Source organism: Lucilia sericata, unplaced genomic scaffold (assembly GCF_015586225.1).
Source record: "Lucilia sericata isolate MDLA Ls3-8-SP2 unplaced genomic scaffold, ASM1558622v1 Contig000172F_arrow, whole genome shotgun sequence".
Lineage (NCBI taxonomy): Eukaryota > Metazoa > Arthropoda > Insecta > Diptera > Calliphoridae > Lucilia > Lucilia sericata.
This window is the reverse complement of record NW_023994201.1, coordinates 183,321-203,280: the sequence shown is the minus strand read 5'-3', so window position 1 is coordinate 203,280 and position 19,960 is coordinate 183,321. Positions and strand designations below refer to the sequence as shown.

General features: G+C 28.6%; 1 protein-coding gene across 3 annotated transcripts; it reads left to right on the top strand.

The window, feature by feature from the left end:
* Nucleotides 1-3,407: 3,407 nt before the first annotated feature.
* LOC119601519 (acetylcholine receptor subunit alpha-like 2) lies at nucleotides 3,408-16,854 on the top strand. 3 transcript variants are annotated; one of them, XM_037952483.1, is made up of 8 exons: nucleotides 3,408-3,797; nucleotides 4,420-4,768; nucleotides 11,489-11,643; nucleotides 11,714-11,894; nucleotides 11,963-12,122; nucleotides 13,350-13,923; nucleotides 14,038-14,239; nucleotides 16,413-16,854. In XM_037952483.1, exons 2-8 carry the CDS (start codon nucleotides 4,544-4,546, stop codon nucleotides 16,605-16,607), a joined length of 1,692 nt encoding a protein of 563 aa, XP_037808411.1. In that variant the 5' UTR covers nucleotides 3,408-3,797; nucleotides 4,420-4,543; the 3' UTR covers nucleotides 16,608-16,854. The 3 variants fall into 3 exon arrangements, with proteins under 3 accessions (XP_037808411.1, XP_037808412.1, XP_037808413.1); XM_037952484.1 differs by having other exon boundaries at nucleotides 3,408-4,313; nucleotides 16,413-16,851; XM_037952485.1 differs by having other exon boundaries at nucleotides 3,425-4,321; nucleotides 16,413-16,607.
* The last annotated feature ends 3,106 nt before the right edge of the window (nucleotides 16,855-19,960 follow it).

Genomic DNA, 19,960 nt, shown 5'->3' with positions numbered 1-19,960 from the left:
GTAAATGGATGCTTGGTTGGTTAGTTGGAAGGAAGATGGAAATGAAAGTATCACTCAAAATAAACAAATGATCCTGAAAAACATTACTTACACTACAAATAAATTTGCATTTATTATACTTAAGTAGCAGCAGCGCAACACCATTGCTACTATTACCATCAGCAGCAACAGCAAAAAACATTACAACAGCAACAACATTAAGAATAATAAAAAAAGCGACTGTAATACGAGAAACACTAAACAAAATAATAATGAAATGGACGTTTTTTGTTGGTTGTATTTTTCATTTTGATGCTTGAGTAGAGCATCTAAAGCAAAAGTAAACTTATAGCAACGAGATATAAATGTTTTCTTTTTTCCATATAATGAATGATGATTGGCTGTTAGATACAAACAAATAATCCGACAGTCAAAGATACATACATATATAGACTTAGCGAAAATACTTATGAATAGAATGGAAGAAAAATAAAATGTTTTAGCCACATTCACATAAACACTTGCATTGAAATGAGGATTTTTATTATTTTCATATAAAAGCAAAAAATAAAAGAAAAAATTATTATAAATCTGTACGGATTATTTTAGACACTTTGGAAAAAATTAAATTTATTTTTAAACTGTCCTTATGTTATAAATATTTTGGTTTCTTTTCATAAAAAGAAATATTCTTTTGTTCTCTTTTTTTCGTACTCATATTTCTAAATACAAAATCCGTTCAAGTTGTTTCTTTAAATTTATACCATCCTTTTTATAATGTACCATAATAGCATCAAAGTCAACAACAAGATCATCCTGTAAAGGAACTGTAATTGTGCTGGTTATTGTAGAATCCACTATATGTATAGTGGTGGCAGTTGAAGTTGTTGCTGCTGCTGCTTTTATTGTCGCTAGTGTTGGGTGTTATTTTTATATAGTCGTAATATAAACACCCACAGCATTCAATAACATCCGGTTGCATGGCTACCACTATATTACATGATGATGACGATAATGATGATGCAGATAATAATGTTGCTTTAATGTCTTCCAGTGCATACAAAGGCAGAGCAGTGGAAAGAGCGAGAGGAAGTGAAAAACAATTTAAAAACAACTACAAAATATTCAATACTTCCGTTAGATATGAGTATAAGTGCATTTTCCTTGCATAATATTGATACTTCTCTTCTCATGTTCCCTTGGTCTACATTCAAAGAAAAAAAATATGTTAAATATTTTCCTCTCTATTTATACTTTTTATCATTTGCAATCATATTGCAAAGGTTCAATTACTTGCGTTAAAATGTTTCAATTTCAGGAAATTAATATTAAATAAAAATAATAATAAAACCGATTAAACTTGCAAAAAACCAAAACGAATTCTTGTTAATTTTCTTTACAACATCGTTTATGTTCTCTTTTGGGAAATCTATGTAAATTTTATAAATTAAATGCAAATAGAATCGTTGTAAATCTGGAATGCATTAAAAAGTGTTTATTTAGCTAAAATATTCATAACTATCTTGCTTAAGTACTTCCTTCTATAAATAATTTCATAAAAAGGGCTAAAAACGATATTCATGAATAAAATAATAAATTTTGATTTACATATAAACACAGACACACCTATACACAATTAAACTATTATTTAGTCATTTTTGAAACCATCACAAAGCTAAAGAAGGAACATTTTGTCATTGAGATTTTAATTAAAACTTAAAAAAAGAAAAATTGCATATTCCAAATTATAATAAATTTCTATAATGAATTTCAGGCTATTAGACAATTTTATAGAAAACAAACCAGAAATTTAGATATATTATCAGAAGGGGTCTCGTATAGGGGATATGGATAGAGTTCAACCATTTTTAATATCCCTTATGCCGAACAGACGTACATATGTGAAATATGTTTGCAATGTCAAAAGGTCCCGACATTTTATATATAAACATTATTTTTGTAAATTATTCTTATTATATTTTGAGCAAACCAATTATTCACCAAAGTTGTCATATACTAGTTTATACAGGAATAAATTTATTAAATGACAAAAATCAAAAAAAAAAAAAAATATTACAAATATAACAACATGGAAAACCATGACCACAATTGTATTTAAAATGAACTACTATCAAAATTGTACATACATATTGACAATGACAACAACAACAACAATAAAGCAAAAAAACAGAGTAGCATAAAAGCAAGAAACAACTTCGTACGACAACATGTTGACAGGTGTTAATGGCAGTCAATCTACAACATTCATGCAATGAAATCCAAATGTGAAACATTTATGTTTACACACACACGTACATTCAAGCATGCAACAGACATGCACATGTATATATGTACATATGTAGGTGTAGGAGTGTGAGTTAACAAAAATATAAGAATTAAACAATAATAAATTATAATGAAAATATTCGTGAAACATGTTGAAAGCGTTTGTGTGTGCTTTCGTTTATACAAAAATGAAATTGTTAATTTCATTATTTTCTAAAGGAATATATTGTTGAAAATTCAAGAAATTCTTAAGAACAACAAATAAACATTGAAACGGATGTACAATCTCTAGTTGTGTGAATATTTGTATGATGATTGTGTTTTAGTGTATTTATGTAAAATTTCTTTATTTTTGTTTTTGTTTATGTTTGGTGTAGAATATCAAATGAAGTTGAAAACTGTCACCTGAGATACGAACTTGTGATGACAGAGTTTTTGCTTTTATTTTTATTTTTGCTTCAAAAGGAGCTTAGCAAAAATTGTTATACTTTTTTTTAAACATTAAAGAGATGACGACAAGTAAATGGGATAAAATTCAACTTACACATACACAATCGCACACACACAAATACATACAGAAACAAAAAATTGGGCTGTGGCCCGAGAGTAATATTTGTTCAGTTTATTCCATTTTTTGTTTATTTTATTTTTTTTTTTTTTGGAAAAATGAAAATAAATATAGAACAACAACTACAACATAATTGGCAGTAGGACTAAGAACTTAAATTACTACTAAGCTTAAATTAAAAAATTAATCATGAAACAATTATATAAAACTACTTAAATTTTACTTATGTATTTAAAATTAAAATAAAATTTAAAATATGTAAAATTATTTCTTTCATTTAAGTTTAAAACTCCAAATTGCAATATTACATGTTATTTCTCTCTCACTCTCCATGTCTCTCTTTACTAGTCAGTCTCCTTTTAAACTCTCTTCTTGTAATTTCCATCTTTCCTAAATGCATGAGGCGCATGTTTGTTATTGTGCCGGATGCTGTAAGCTACAAAACTACAGAATTCCCGAGCTGCAAGAGATTGAGAAAAATCTAACTGAAACTCTACAAATTGTCTGGTTTTTGTATGTGTTGGTATAGATAGAATTTAGTGGAACAAACTGTTACAAATATTGAAATCAAGTCAGTATAAGTCCTGTGATTTTTGAGCACAGGACAGCGGAGAGTGTAGTTTGACAAGAAAAACGCCAAAAAGGCAGAAATAAACGAAATTCATAAAGAAGAAAAAAATTAATATACATACATTTTAAAGGGAATTTTCGTTTCGCTTGCTTTTGTTTATTTTCTTTTCATTAAGTTTTAAAATTTATTTTAAAATAATAAAGTGCTAAAATAGTGAACTAATTTATAATACATCGTGATACAAATTTGATATTTTTAAACCTCTTTTACCCTTAAATTTTTACAAACAAATTGAAGGTTTGGCAAATGTCAAACTTTCATTTGACAACTAAAGCATTTGACATTTTGAAAAGTGGAGACTTTTTAGCAAAGCAGATATTTTAGTACTTGAAGGTAGTACTAAGTTTCCATAGACGTCATTGCCATTAACGAGGGAGACACATCCTTTCCCAACACAATGGAACACACACTAAAATATAAATAGAAATATAATCAAAAAGAAGCAAAAACTAAAAGATAAACAAACAATCAGTATAGAATAGAGCATCAAGAAAAAACAAAAAAAAAATACACACACACATTCATGCACAGACGCACACTTTATATACAGATTATTTGTAGGTGTATGCATGTAATAACAACACAAACTATTTATCTATGCTCGTATTTGTTTGTAAATAAAGCCCGGCTAAAGCAAGGTCAAAATCATTAAAACAAAATAAATAATAAACTTTTTAGTTATCTGTAAATTGTTAAGCGTTTGACATTTAAATACTCTTCACCCATCAATTATTAAATCAAACAACACAATACCCGAAAACCAACAACAAACAAACAGCGAACACAACACACGTGACACAACTAGAAGTGACGTCACACGGGAAATTTCAAAATCCTTCAAAGCTAATGGTAATGACGTAAGCATTTTGAAATGACATTTTAAACTTTAACTCGATTATACGAATACTTCCTCCATACAACCCACTAAACGATTCCAAAAAATCTTGTCCAACAGATGTCCAATTGTGCAACACACACCAACAATAAGAGAAACGTAAAAAACAAACAATAAATAAAATCGTATGAGATAGAGTGCGTAAATACATGTGTGTACTTGCATATGTGTGTAATTTAGCCAAATGTCCGCCTTACACTACAAGTCGACACTTTGGTGTCATTTAAAATGGCTGTGTCTTCTGGTCGTCTTCATACTACTGTGCGAAAGTGTCCAGGCAAATCCCGACGCAAAACGATTGTACGATGATTTACTCAGCAACTATAATCGGTTAATACGACCCGTTAGCAACAATACCGACACAGTTTTGGTAAAACTAGGTTTAAGATTATCACAACTTATTGATCTGGTAAGTGAATTGCAGCATTTTAACCCTAAACTTTACGTATTTCATTCCTCTCAGTAGAGGTTATATATAATTAGCATAGAGTCACTAATGAATATAAAAATGCATCATAAATTTATAATAACTCCTGGTATTTTCATATACATATGTATATAAAATAAAAATCGCCTTTTTGAATATATTTTAAATTATTTTTTTTTTAATAAAAGTTATTTAATTTGATGTTTAAATGTTTAAACGTTTCTTTCGATATTTAATACATCCATTTGTTATTAGTCAAATAAAAGAAAAATGGATCAGGGTGGATATAAATTTTGAAAATTAAATTACAAATGCGAATATCTACTAAGCTATACGACATAATCGAAGAGGATTTTTATAGTGCTCGAATGAAATTTTTTTGGCATCGGATCGGAGTAGATTCTATATATGTAATTTTTTGAGATCGGAACACAAATGATAAAATAGTATCGTTTTAAAAATTTAACATACCAGAGTAACAGAGTAACCCCTGAACATACCTGGACATGGAAAAGATAAGATCCATCACACACAACATCCGACACACTCACTCTAGGTAAACGGATGGGTAAGGTCTGCATACCCCTACATTCATCCTGTATCATATACACTTTATACTCCAATGCTTAGTCTCACAGTATCAGCTGTCTTGGCAACAGCACCGAACTTAACCAACATTCTGTCCCCGCGAATTTTAGTTTAAATCACATCCCTAAGAGACCACTGCAATAAACGGGACAAGACAAAGTCCGAAACTCTGCCCTGCGGCTACCGGTTTCCATGGTACCATATTATGTGATTCTCTGATTCGCCTCTATGTCAAATCCTTCCAAGGAAATGCCGAGAATACATTTGATCGTCACCAGTTTATAGTCCCGGCAGACTCGGGTTGCAATATCACCAAGATCAGGGTCTTTTCTCAAGATAACATGGCCACGGGAGGACGTTTAGAAGTTAAAGAACTAATTCCCTCTTTTTATTTCTATACCATTGTGACACGTATGTCCGTTTGTACTTCATCCGCTCAAGTAAACCTTTTAAACTAAGTAAGTATAGGTATATACATAAATATAATTCGATGAAATTTTACGCGTAATAATTTTGTTCCAAGGACGATTTCAGACCGTCTTGCAAAAAATTTTTATAAAAATTAAAAAAGATAAATTTAAAAAAAGAAATAAAAACATATTGACAATTTGTGAAAATACAAATTTAGTACACATTTCATCAATGACTATCTGTTGATATCTCTATTCATATAAACTCTAAGGCAGAGTATCAGGTTTTAAGTGAAAATGTAAAAATTAATTTTAAGATAAAAATCCACATATCTACAGTTACATAAAAGGCCTACCTACGTAACTGAGAATTCCTAACATTATCCCTTTGTGCAGAGAAAATAATATATTTAATTTCCCGAAAGTTGTACATTATGCAATACTTTAGAAAACGAAATAAAGTCCCAAATTAAGTTTCCATTCAATTTTATTGGATGTCTGCAACAGTTACCATACTTAAATTTATAAATCATCTTAGTGCATCAACTGCAGCACTTTTCACTCAATATGTTGTGGGCATATAAATGGAAGAAAAAAGTCAACTGTTCACCACAATGCAAAAAATGTATGTATATGATACTGAGTCAATTGCTAAAGTTGTAAAATACAACTGTTGCAAACCCATGAAGGGACGAAGAAGAAAAATCATTTTTACAACTCGGTTGTACTCAGTGACTGAAGGCAATTTTTACATTATTTTTTTACTTCATTTTCTTTATTTTTTACTCTAGATTTATTGCTTTTCAATTTAATATTGAACTAAAGTAAAAGAATTTATACCCCAAATGAGGGGTCGGTTATCTCAAAAGTTCAGAAAGTTTAACAAACAATCATATAGCAATATAAAAAAAAAAAAAAAAAAACATAAAAAACTTGGCACCCAATTGATTTAGTTGAATTAAAGTTCTTTCTTTACTTTAATGCTAACTAAACTGTTAAATAGAAACACATTCATACATATGTATATATGTATATACTTTCATACTTATGGCTAAATGAAATAACCCAACAAACAATTCAAAAGCTTTATAAATTTTAAAAATATTAAAATCGTTTTTGGTAATTTTCATTCAAACTTAGGTTAGGTTAGGTTGATAGGAGGATGTATACTACATCAAATCCGAAGAAATACACCTAGGCCACTATCGGGCCTGTTGTGCGCTCCTATTCATTCAAACTTAAAAAAAGTATTTTAATTTCAAATAATTAATAATTAGATATAAAATAAGCTTGACTCGTTATAAATTTGTTTGTTTGTCTTGCATACGTTCACATGTATACAAGACGTAATATTTTCTTGGCATTCAAGAAACTTTTGGCCAAATAACCATATTTTTTATCGCATTGTTGACAACGATGTCTTAAGTTCAATTGATCAAATTCATTTCTATTTAATATATACCATTCATACGTACATATATATTTAAAATGTACAAACATATATACATACGTCACCTTAATATAAGAAATACGTATTTAACATTAAGATGTTTAAGATAATAGAAAAATTGTAATGCAATTAAAAATGTTTATTAAACAGTTATTAATTGACAATTCAAAACAAAAATTTTGTAAATAGTGTATTCCACGAAATTAAACTAGAAAAATTATTTTTTAACGCCTTTTTGATATTAAGGTGACGATATATATGTACATTAGGGTGGGTCGAAAAAAAAGTTGAGTCAGTCACCTCCTACGATTAAAGATATGTTAATAACATTTCAAAAAATATAAAAAATATTTTTTTGCCACGCCTAGAAATACCGCCCTTTTTGTTTTTTATATATAACGTCGCCATTTTAAGTCCGATTGTAACATATAATATATCAATATCTATGGCTTGACTGTAGCTATATTTCACCCTCTGACAATTTTTTAATTCGACGTCATATTCTATGCTCGACTTCTGATATCTCGGATCCTTCCCCAAAATCTAAAATTGTGGCTGTACTGTAATAAAGTACATTTAATTATATGAGCTATTTGCTTCTAAAATGCTCACTTTTATGCATAAACAGCTATTTTACAGGTATTTAAAACTACCTGTATAGTTCTAACTACAAACAATTAATTTGCTAGGGATATGGTCGAAAACTATTTTTCAAATTAATTTACAATACAAAAATTTCATTCTGCCCCCTATCTTAACACAAGAAAGATAATTTTATTCAGCATTTAATTTTATTCATTAATAATAAAATCACGTAGGTACATAAAAACTAAACATTTTATTTTATAAAAATCGATGAAAAATTAAGGAGTTTATAAAAATATTTCATGTTTTTACCATACAATTACTTGCATGTTTCTCGTTTTTTTTTAACAATTTTCAAAAATGTTTATACTAATTTTTATAAAATGTAATAAATTTATTTAAAGATATATTAACTTTTCTTAAATAGTTATATATTTTTAAAGAAGTTCTTGAAATAAAAACTAATAAAAAACAAGTAGGAAAGTATAGTCGGGCATGGTCGACCATATAATATCCTACACCATGAGTATATTTTTAAAATTTGTATTAAAAAAACTGTTATATTGAATTTTACCTTAATTCCAAAGTATTTAAGCAAGTTATTTGATAAAAATCAAAATTTTCTAAATGAGGCTTTATATAGGATTTATGGGCCAATCCTTATTAAATTTGGGAAAAGGATATATTTTTAAATAACAGTTAGTTTTGTTTCATTGCGATACAAATGGTTACAAGTCAATTTTAGACTCTAAGACATTTTTTGAAGAGGGGTTTGTATGGGGGCTAGGGTCAAATAAGGGCCGATCATTACGAAAATCTGCAGTGTCATTTATACTTATATAAAACTTATTTGTGTTAATTTTTAGAGAGATAATAGTATATTTGACGTAATTATGGCATAAAAAGCCCAAATCGGGAGGTACGGTTGTATGGGGGCTTGGTGAAATAATGGACCGAATTTGGGCTTCGTTCCTGTGCCCAAAAACATGCTTGGTCCAAGTTTCATCAAATTATCTTGAAAATTGCGGCCTGTACCTTGCGCACAAGGTTTACGGACAGACATGTCTTAATCGACTCAAAAAATGATTCTGAATCGATCGGTATACTTTAAGGTGAGTGTAGGACCAATATTTTTGTACACCGCTATAGAGGTGTAGGGTATAAATATTAGTCGGGAATGATACCAGTTATGAGTATATCTAAAATGTGATTTCTTTTTTAATAAAGCATTTATATAGAAATTTGTCCACTACTTTTTAAGCAATTTATTGATGAAAAACTGATTTTCTGAAAGAGCCTATGGGAGCTAGGACCAATTATAGACCGATCCCAACAAAATTTAGTGGAGGGATTTATGTTCATATAGGGGTTAGATATGCAGAATTTTATGATAATGGTAGTGTTTAAGAGGGAAATAACGGTAAGCCACAATTAAAGGCTCCGATTTAATCCATCTTCAAACAACTTCGTCCTTTGGTAAAATTAAATATTTGAGCCTATTTTCATCAAATTATCTGGAAAATTGTGATTTGTAGTTTGACAACAAGGTTTACATGGACTGACAGTAGGACAGACATAGCTAAACCACTATATTGCTGTAGGATATATGTAGTTAACTTTCTTTTATTTTGAAAGGAAGTTGGATCTGAAATGGTTTATAACTGAAAAAATTAAAAGGATTTCTGTTTTACATAGTTCATTAAAAAAAAATGTTCGACTGTTTTATCTGGCAAATTAATAGTTCGTTGTGAGAACGGTTGATAAATACTTGAACATTTTTAAATATCTATAAAATAGGTGTTTTTGCATAAAAGTGAGCATTTTAAAAGCTAATAGTTCATATAATTCAATGTACTTTATTCCAGTATAGCCACAATTTTAGATTTTGGGGAAGGATCCGAGATATCAGAAGTCACGCATAGAGTATGACGTCGAATAAAAAAAATTTCTAAGAGTGAAATATAGCTACAGTCAAGCCATAAATATTGATATATGACATGTTACGATCGGTCTGAAAATGGCGGCGTAATATATAAAAAACAAAAAGGGCGGTATTTCTAGGCGTGGCAAAAAAGTATTTTTTATATTTTTGGAAATGTTATTAACATATTTTTAATTCTAGGGGGTGACTGACACAACTTTTTTTTTTGTCCATAGAGACCGACCCACTCTAATGTACTATACATACGTAAGTAAATGTGTGTTTGTAAATTTGTATTCTAAAACAAAAGAAATCAATTTGTTGTACAACGACAAATTTTATACTTGAAGAATTGAAGAGAGAAAATTTAATAAAAAATAAAAAATGACATTAAAATATTGAAAATTCAATTTGTTTAAAGTGAATTGTAAGATTTTGGGGTTCTATTTTTATAATTCCCTTTTTAACAAACATTCACAAGCAACTAACACACCTACATTTAAACAGACACATACATACACACTTATAACACTTACACAACATTTTAACAAAATTTGGTGATTGTTTTTTTTTATTATTTTATTTGATTTTCAAAAACATTACTTACAAATGTCTATAATGGCTTTCTGCTGTTGTAGGAGTGTTAAAAGTTAAAGAGACGGATACAAAACGAGAAAAAAAGCAAACGAATGAACGAACAAACAAACTAGAATGTCATATAAAATGAAAAGAAATAATGAAATGTTACTGATTATATTGACATTAAAATAAAATTGTAAATAGAACATCATGTTACAAATACTACAAAACTGTACGATTACATACACCCCATACTGCATCAGCAAAAAAAAAAAGGGAACGTGAAGCATTCGCTTCCACTTTCATACACTCTAAAATTAAAATTTATAGAATTATACTTTTTTATTGCTGTTTCAATTTAAAGACAGTTTTGATTGCCAGCAAATTTTTGAGTGTAGGCGCGAGGCAAGAAAATTACTGTTGTTGCCATTTGCTCTTAAGGAGGTTCTTGTAAGTGCTAAAATACTATTATTTTTTTCTTTTTTCAAAATCACTTTGGAATTGAAATCAAAATATATTGCTTTTATTGCTGTTATTGTCGCTACAAGAAAATTCAAACGTTATCTGGATAGGAGGAGTTGCTACTGAAGAGGGGCAAACTCTCAATAGAAATACACAAATATTGAAAAAGGGGTTCAAATTAAAATGAAATTGAAAAAAGTTGAATAGATTTTTTCGTATTTTTTTGTACATTTCAAGGATAAAGAACAATATTTTAACACTGTTTGCATCCTTACCCTAGGCCTCCAGGCAGTTTGACTTAATGCGTAAACATTTTATTATTACAAACAAATTTATTACTTGTTCATTTCTTTTTTATATAAACTGTCCGCCTCACTCAAATATTGAACACTCAATTTCGACGATCGCAGTTGGGAGGCAATGGGAGGAACTTATCACCAAAAATCAACCAAAATTCCCATCTATGTATGAATAGCATTTACATATTTGCAAATATGTATTGACTGTTGGTAATGAAGCAATGAAAATTAGCTTCACAATAAAAACTATGTAAAATTTATGTAAAATGGTAAAAAAAGAAAAAACTTAAAATGTCATCCAAAAATAACATAAAAAAGCTCAAACTTTTAATAAAAATCATCAACAAAATTTTCGGAGTTTTGCTATTGTATATTAAAATTTCTTTCCTTCTTCCCCTAACATTTTAGAACCTAAAAGATCAAATTCTAACGACGAATGTGTGGTTAGAACACGAGTGGCAGGATCACAAATTCAAATGGGATCCTTCGGAATACGGTGGCGTAACAGAGCTGTATGTGCCATCAGAACACATTTGGTTACCGGATATTGTATTGTACAACAAGTAATTTCAAACACAAAAACACATTTAAACAGTCAGTTCGTAACATGTCATAACATTTACTAATTTATAGTGCTGACGGTGAATATGTAGTGACAACAATGACAAAGGCCATTTTACACTACACTGGCAAAGTGGTATGGACACCACCCGCCATCTTTAAGTCATCCTGTGAAATCGATGTGCGTTATTTTCCCTTTGATCAGCAAACCTGTTTTATGAAATTTGGTTCGTGGACCTATGATGGTGATCAAGTAAGTAATATAAAGAAAATTTAAATTTTCTTTTTTTATAAATTTTTGTTTTCTTTGACTATTTAAAGATTGATTTGAAACATATTAATCAGAAAAATGACAAGGATAATAAAGTCGAAATTGGTATTGATTTACGGGAATATTATCCTAGTGTGGAATGGGATATTTTGGGTGTACCAGCTGAGCGTCATGAAAAATATTATCCCTGTTGTGCTGAACCATATCCTGGTAAATTGTTGTTTATTTTTTAATTCCTTACATATGTATGTATATACGCTATACAATTTTATAAGCTTATTACTATTTAAGTAGAAAAATTATAAAATATTTTGAACAAAATTATTTCTTAATGCCATATAAACCTTAAATCTCCTTTTATACAAAAATAAAACACATACGAACGCTTAGCAAAATAATTACGGGAGAAGAACTAAAAGTTTGAGAAATTTTATTATTGCTTCAGAAAATGTTTTTGAAAGTTTTATTATTTTATAAGACTTTAACATTAATTATTGAAGATTACATACTAAACTGAATCAAATTGTTATTGTGAAAACACTTTTGGAACAACCCTCATAATATAAAACTGTGTTAAAACATTGGTGATAAATATAAAACATTTAAAATAAATATAAAAAAAAATTAATACAAAATTGTATGATGTTGCAGTTGTGGGTGGTGGCATGATGATGTTTTTGATGGAATTTTACTTTAGCACTGGCAAATAAAGTGAAATTATAACTAAAAACTAAAAAAACTGTAAACAATTGCAGTTGTGTCATTTATTTGTTTTTGTATTTTGTGTTGTTGTCATATGATGATTGAAATCCTATAGGATTTAGAATTTTATTGAAATAGACTACTCGTGCTTCGGTACTTAGCATTATACCACAACACAAATACACAAACACGCATACTAAGTTACATGTGTATGTATTTATTTACGTATGTATGTATCTCTACATGTGTAATAGATACGAAGCATACAGAGATTCAACATGCATTCATGCAGAAAATCTCAAAATATCTGTATGTAAAATCATTTATAGATAGACAAATATGTTTGTCTTATACGTACGTACGTACGTATGTATGTATGTAGATAATTGCATGTGTTTGAATGAAACTTATATACAAATGGGGATATTTAGTTTAAAACTTTTTTTGCTAATAGAACTTCAAGTTCTAAATATAAGTTTCTGTGTGTTCTTACAAATGTTTGTATCTGATGTGAATAGCGTAACCCAACTGTCAACAGAATTCTAAAGAACTTTTTATCTTTTTTGTATTTTATTCAATTCCAAACCACATAACTATTCACACATTCTTTTCATAAGAAATTCAAAATTATCTTCTATTCTTGTTAGATAAACGTTTATATAATTGTTTTACTATCTTTTTAATGTTTGTCTTTTTAAACATACATACTTATGTGTTCATATAATTTTTCTTTAGATATTTTCTTTAACATTACATTACGCCGTAAAACACTATTTTATACCGTCAACTTGATCATACCCACTGTTGGCATTTCATATCTATCGGTGTTGGTGTTCTATTTACCAGCCGACTCGGGTGAAAAGATTGCTTTGTGTATTAGTATTCTGCTCTCGCAAACAATGTTCTTTTTACTTATATCCGAAATTATACCCTCCACATCGTTAGCTCTGCCGCTTCTGGGTAAATATTTACTATTCACCATGTTGCTGGTAGGCCTGAGTGTTGTCATTACGATCATCATACTCAATATACACTATCGTAAGCCCAGCACACATAGAATGGCGCCCTGGGTGAGATCGTTCTTTATAAAGCGGCTGCCAAAATTGCTGCTGATGAGAGTGCCCAATGATCTGCTAAGAGATTTGGCGGCTAGTAAGGTCAATTATGGCATGAACTTTAATAAGACCAAATTTGGCAAAGCTTTAATGGATGAAATGAACATTAATTCAGGCAATTCAAGTCCAGATTCCATACGACGTATGCAGGGTCGTGTAGGCAATGGTCTAAGCAGTGCCTCGGCTACAAATCGGTAAGTGCTTTTTATATTTTTTTAATAATATTGATAGCAAATCGCTTTAATCGGCTTAATAAGGAAATGTTTTACTTAAATTGCATTTTATTTATAATTTCTTAACACATTTAGATTCAGTGGCATGATGGGTGTATTAGGTGGTGGCCTTAGTACTCTAAGTGGCTATAATGGTTTGCCTTCGGTGCTGTCTGGCCTGGATGATTCATTGAGCGATGTGGCTCCACGTAAAAAATATCCATTCGAGTTGGAAAAAGCCATACACAACGTCATGTTCATACAAAATCACATGCAACGCCAGGACGAATTTAATGCTGTAAGTATTTACTTATTTAGTCAAATACAATAATAATTTCTAAATATAACATGCATACATATGTATGTATATACATAACATTATATATTTATAACTGCATATGTATATCAGTGAGTATGTATGTGTGTGTTTAAATAATACAAAATAATGAATTAAATATTCTAAACGTTGATTGAATTTTTAATTGAACTTTTATATATTCTATGCAAATATTCACAATACAGTAGAAACCCTGTAAATGTTCTATTCATACTTATTTATAAATCTCTTGCTTAAGACTAATATAGTACAAACATATCTATAAAGACTCGATGTTAATGAAATTAAGTTAATAATTCGAGTTTTTACTGTTTAATAACGTATCAGTTTAAGTAAGAATGTAAGTATATTTTTTGCATTTGCTAGAAGGTTTTTATTTATCTACATTCTTTCTTTATTTTTCATTTTATATTATTTCTTGTAATAAATTGAAGGACTAACTGACTGAATGGCTGCATTGGACACAGACGGCAACCACATTCATACATACAAAAGGAAGAAAGGAAACTAAATGACTGAAGTAGTAGTGGTTAGTGTTTATGAAGTATTGGCAACAAAAATAAAAAAGAAAAAAAAAACAAATACTGGTTAACTACAGTTTCTGATTGTTAGAAATACATTCCTACCCATTGGTGTATACATACATACATACGGTGGTGGTAAATTGAGGAAAATATTTTAAAATAGAAATAATCTAAATACAAATTTATACAATTTTAATTAACAACACCATGATTCCGAAAGGAAGGTTGGTTGATAATGGCGACGAAGAGTACAAATAAATGGATTGATATTGATTGAATTTTAAAAAGCATTAAATTAAATATTTATGTATGTGTTGTGTTGCATCAGTTAGTTGATTTTCTATTTTAATTTTTGTTGCTTTTTCTTTTCTGGTTACTCTGGTTTATCAGTGTATTTATCGATTGCAATCGAATGTATCTGTATGCGAGTGTTTGAAGTATATTTGTATGATTTTGGTATTCGGCCTCGATTTAATCCGCTTTTAATTGCTTTTGTTTCACTTGATTGGCTAACAATTTATTTGCTTTCGACAACAACAACGACAGAAGCAGCAGCAGCACTAACAGTAAAAACACTGGGGATGTACTACAAAAATGGCCAACATTTTTCATGTTGAAAGTATATTAAGAAGCAAAAAATATAAGTGAAAACTGAAACAGAAAAGTAAACACTAACTAGAGATGACTTGTGTAGTCGTATGTAACGAATTGATTTGTAAGCAATATGTCAATCATCAATATGATGACTGACAGGCAGCCAGGCAGGCAGGCCGAGAGACAGATAAACTGAAAAGTTTGATTAATTATGACCATTTACGTTAGATTCAATCCAAAGAAACCGTGAAAAAATATAAAAAGATAAACACTACTACAGTTTGCATGAAATGATTTTAAAGTGACTTTTATCACTTGAAGTGAACTCAAACGTAAGAATAAACAAACATTTATTTTATATGCTATAGAAGATTCTTTCTTCCACTCTTTCTTCTATTTATTCATCTTTCTAACCGTTCATCCATCCATCCATCTATTCAACTAACCAACCAATACGAAGAACATATTTTATCATGCATAAATACTCTTTTAAATTTTTCATTATAATGTCAAAGATTGGAGGGAGAGATGTAATATGATGTTGTAAACATTAAATACAAGTACATACATACATATGTATGTATTTGTATTTTTAGTTTTATATACGACGTTTGCTCTAAAATTAACAAAAAATTATTACTGAAATTAAAAAGTAACTGCAATTATATTTTGCATAATTTTAAAACTAAGAAATACATTCTTTTTAGTGTGACAACTAAATATTTTTAAAATTAATTAAATTTGGATATAAATTACAATCACACCTCGTATTATTATTTTATGCGTATAAAGGTTTGTGGGATTTTGTTTTAACTTAAAAAAATCAGCTATAAGACAACAGCAAACTTTGACAATGAAGCGTTAAATTGGTTTTCCAATAAAAAAAAATTATTACAAAAATTTAAACTTTTAATTCATTTTGTTTTCTATGCTTAAGAACTAAAACTTTTACTAGTAATTACGCTCTTTTCTACAATTTACTCACTCTATCTATTATTTTCTGTGTGTTTTTTTAGGAAGACCAAGATTGGGGTTTTGTGGCCATGGTTTTAGATCGTTTATTTTTGTGGATTTTTGCCATTGCTTCGTTAGTGGGCACTTTCATGATTTTGGGTGAGGCACCTTCCCTATATGATGATACCAAACCCATTGATGTGGAACTATCTGTAATTGCTCAGCAAATTTACAATCTAACTGAAAAGAAATCCTAAATGTTTTAAATTTCAACAAACAACACATAAAATAAGAAAAAAAATTATATAAATTATAAAAGCAACAACAACAACAAATGGCAACCAAATGTTAACAACAAAATATTTATAATTTTAAGTAAACCAATACAAAAACACACTGACACACCAACACCACAACACAGTTTAGACACACTTCCAAAAACAACTTAAATATTAACTAACAAAAAAAACAACAAAATTAAGAAAATGCCAATAAAAAAATGTTTAAACAAAAAATCCCTTTTTTGTTGTTGTTTTCTTTTTTCATTTTCATACCCCAAACAAAACAAATTGTTGGGAATTTTTTAAGCAATTCTGTCATTCACAACAACTGAGTCGAGTACCCACGTACTTGCATGTGGAAAATGATAACAATTTTTGTATACAACAAGAATTTAACATGAATACTTAACAACAACTAACAGCAACACAACAAAAACTTGGTAAGTTTAGAAAGTATGTTAAAATTTTTGAGAATTATTTCATAACCAAGGTAATCATTTAGAAAAAACAAAACAAAAATCCACCCAGAAAAAAAAAGAAATAATAAAAAAACCCACTAAAGTTCCTTTAGATGGAAATATGCAAAAATGTGAGAGAAGAAAAGATATTTAGTAGAAGGGAGTAAGGAAAGTAAGTATGACATAAAAACTGCAATACTCTTCATATACATACATATGTATGTATGGTGATTACGTTTGTATTTGTGGTATTTTTTTATTATTATTTTTCTGTACTTTTTTTGTTTTATTTTCAATTACAAATACCATTAACAATATGGCACACGCTCAAAAGCATCATCGTTGTCGTCCTCATCATCATCGTGTTTTTCTATGTATATCGTTCTTTTACAACACCAATACATTTGTATTTGTTCATGCATTCAAACTGTGTGTGTAGTATGTACCCTGGAGTTTTACAAAAAGTCGATGTATCTCTTTGGACACGAATTTATATATTTTATAAATTTATACATTTTATAAATTATTATATTTTACAAAAAATTATCGATTATGGAGCAGATATATTTATAACTATATAACTTTCGAAAAAAGCTAAAGCTGTTAATTTTTTAAATATGATATGAGGAACCAATAAGGCCCTTCACTGTACTATTATGTTATTAAATATCTTCTAAATTTAAACAAGTATCTGCAGCAGTATACTCCTTCAGAACTATGTTTACATAAATATTTTCGTTTTCTTTTTATTATTTTATTTCTTCCATTTGTATACTTGTCACTTCATATGCTATTCAATTTGACATGCAATCTTAAATATAAAAACAGGGAGATTACATGATGATGATGATGACGATGGTGATGTGAATGAGAATTGCATATCAAAAAGATAACTATTACATTTTGTTTTTCACATGTATACAATTTGTATGTGATGTAAGTATGTGCACTTGTTTGAGCAAAAGTGTATTTGAATGCATGTTTACATCATTGCATTATTTCTTGCAATGTGTAACTTATGCGCACTTTTTCTTTCTTAAATATTAAATAATCTGAAATCGAAATAGACAACGAAATACTACACGAAAAAGAAAACTAGTGAAAACCTTAAGAATAAAAAATACAATTCAACAAGTTTTTTGCTAAACATGTGCCAGCGATGACATATTTCGTTGGAGAAACAATTTTTAGATAAGTTTTTTATTTTTGTTTTTGCCAAAGAACTATTTGTATACATACATATTGTTAGCTAAAATATTTTATACAGATATAAAGTATTGATTTCATCTCATGTTTGCCTAAAATGTATGAATTAAAAAGCTTAAGTTGATAGTGTTTTTTCAAACATATTATATCACTAATATGTTATTTAATTATCAATTATTTATTCTATTGCTTTTTATTTAATTTTAATTTTCAAGCACTTTTTCCAGTATTTTGGTCTAAATAGGTTTTGTTTTGAACATTTGTATTTTATCCAACGATATGAATAAACACATAATTCGACATTATTATGTAGAATATATTTTACAATGAATGTACATCAACATAATATGGAACACATGATTGCAAAATTATGAAAACAACGCAAAACACAAAATGAAGAGCAGAGAAATGTGTCTGCAAGAATTTTGATACAAAGAAATATTTGAACTCGAAACTTCATGACGAATAACAAAAATAGAAACTCAACAAACTACATACAATGTCCTTTATATAACTGGAAAACTATTGTTTTAAATAATGCACTCAAACACACATCCATACAAATACATACATATTTAAGTATATACTACAACATTTTTATGCAGTAGATATTTATAGTTTGTTCATAAATTTATACTTTTTGTTAAAATGTCAAATAAATGCATTTTTTATTTATTTATTATTTTCTTACTTATCTCAGACATTTCAATATTTTGCTGACATTTACAAAATAAATACATATATTTCTTTATTTTATTTCACCGTAATAAAAGTGTAGTTCTTGTTTTTACACTTCAATAATTTTGGAAATATTTTAGAAACTTTTTTAAAATGAAATAAATTCTATTATTCAGCTTCATAAGTGCACATATGTACATATGTACAATAATCAAATAATGCAAATAGTTTTATTAATAAATTATTAACAAAAGTATTTCGATTATTTGACATTTCTTTCTTTTTGTTAAAAAATTTTCGGTTTTTGTTAATAACACTGTGTGTAATATTTTAAGTCATGGAAATAAAACCTCTACGTAATAAAAGACCAAAGAAAAGACTTGTGTCTCGCAGTTTTGCCCAAAGGCATGCACTTTTTTATGGGCTCCCAAAAATTTGAGGCATTGGTGCCATTTTGGCGAAAAAAGTGTTCATTTTCTCAGACGCATCTTGCAGACCGTTCGTTCATGTCATAAAGAACAAAAGTTGTGAAAATATGTATAAAATCAAAAGAATTTATCTTAATTTTTTCATTTCCAGTGAAAAGTTTTATATTGTGAAATTGCACTGTTTTTGTTAACGATACCTATACGTATACGTGTTAAAGGTTTATTGATATTACAAATATTAAGTATACGCCTAATTTAGAGAAGCACTTGAAGTAATTTTTTAACACATATAAAATCGAATGTTTTAAAGTTTTTTTTTTAAATTTTGGTCTTGAAACTTAAGTTTTATGATTTATATATTATATATTTTTTTAAGTGCATATCTTTAGGTAAAACTGTGTCTTGTTTTTTGGTATTTTATCACGTAGTTATAGTGTTTCATGTTGCATTGAGTAATTATTTTCTTTTCTATAAACAAATGTCACTTTAAATTTATAATTATGAAGACAAAAGATAGTTTTTAAAATATTTTGAGTTCAAGTTCTTAACAGGAATGTAT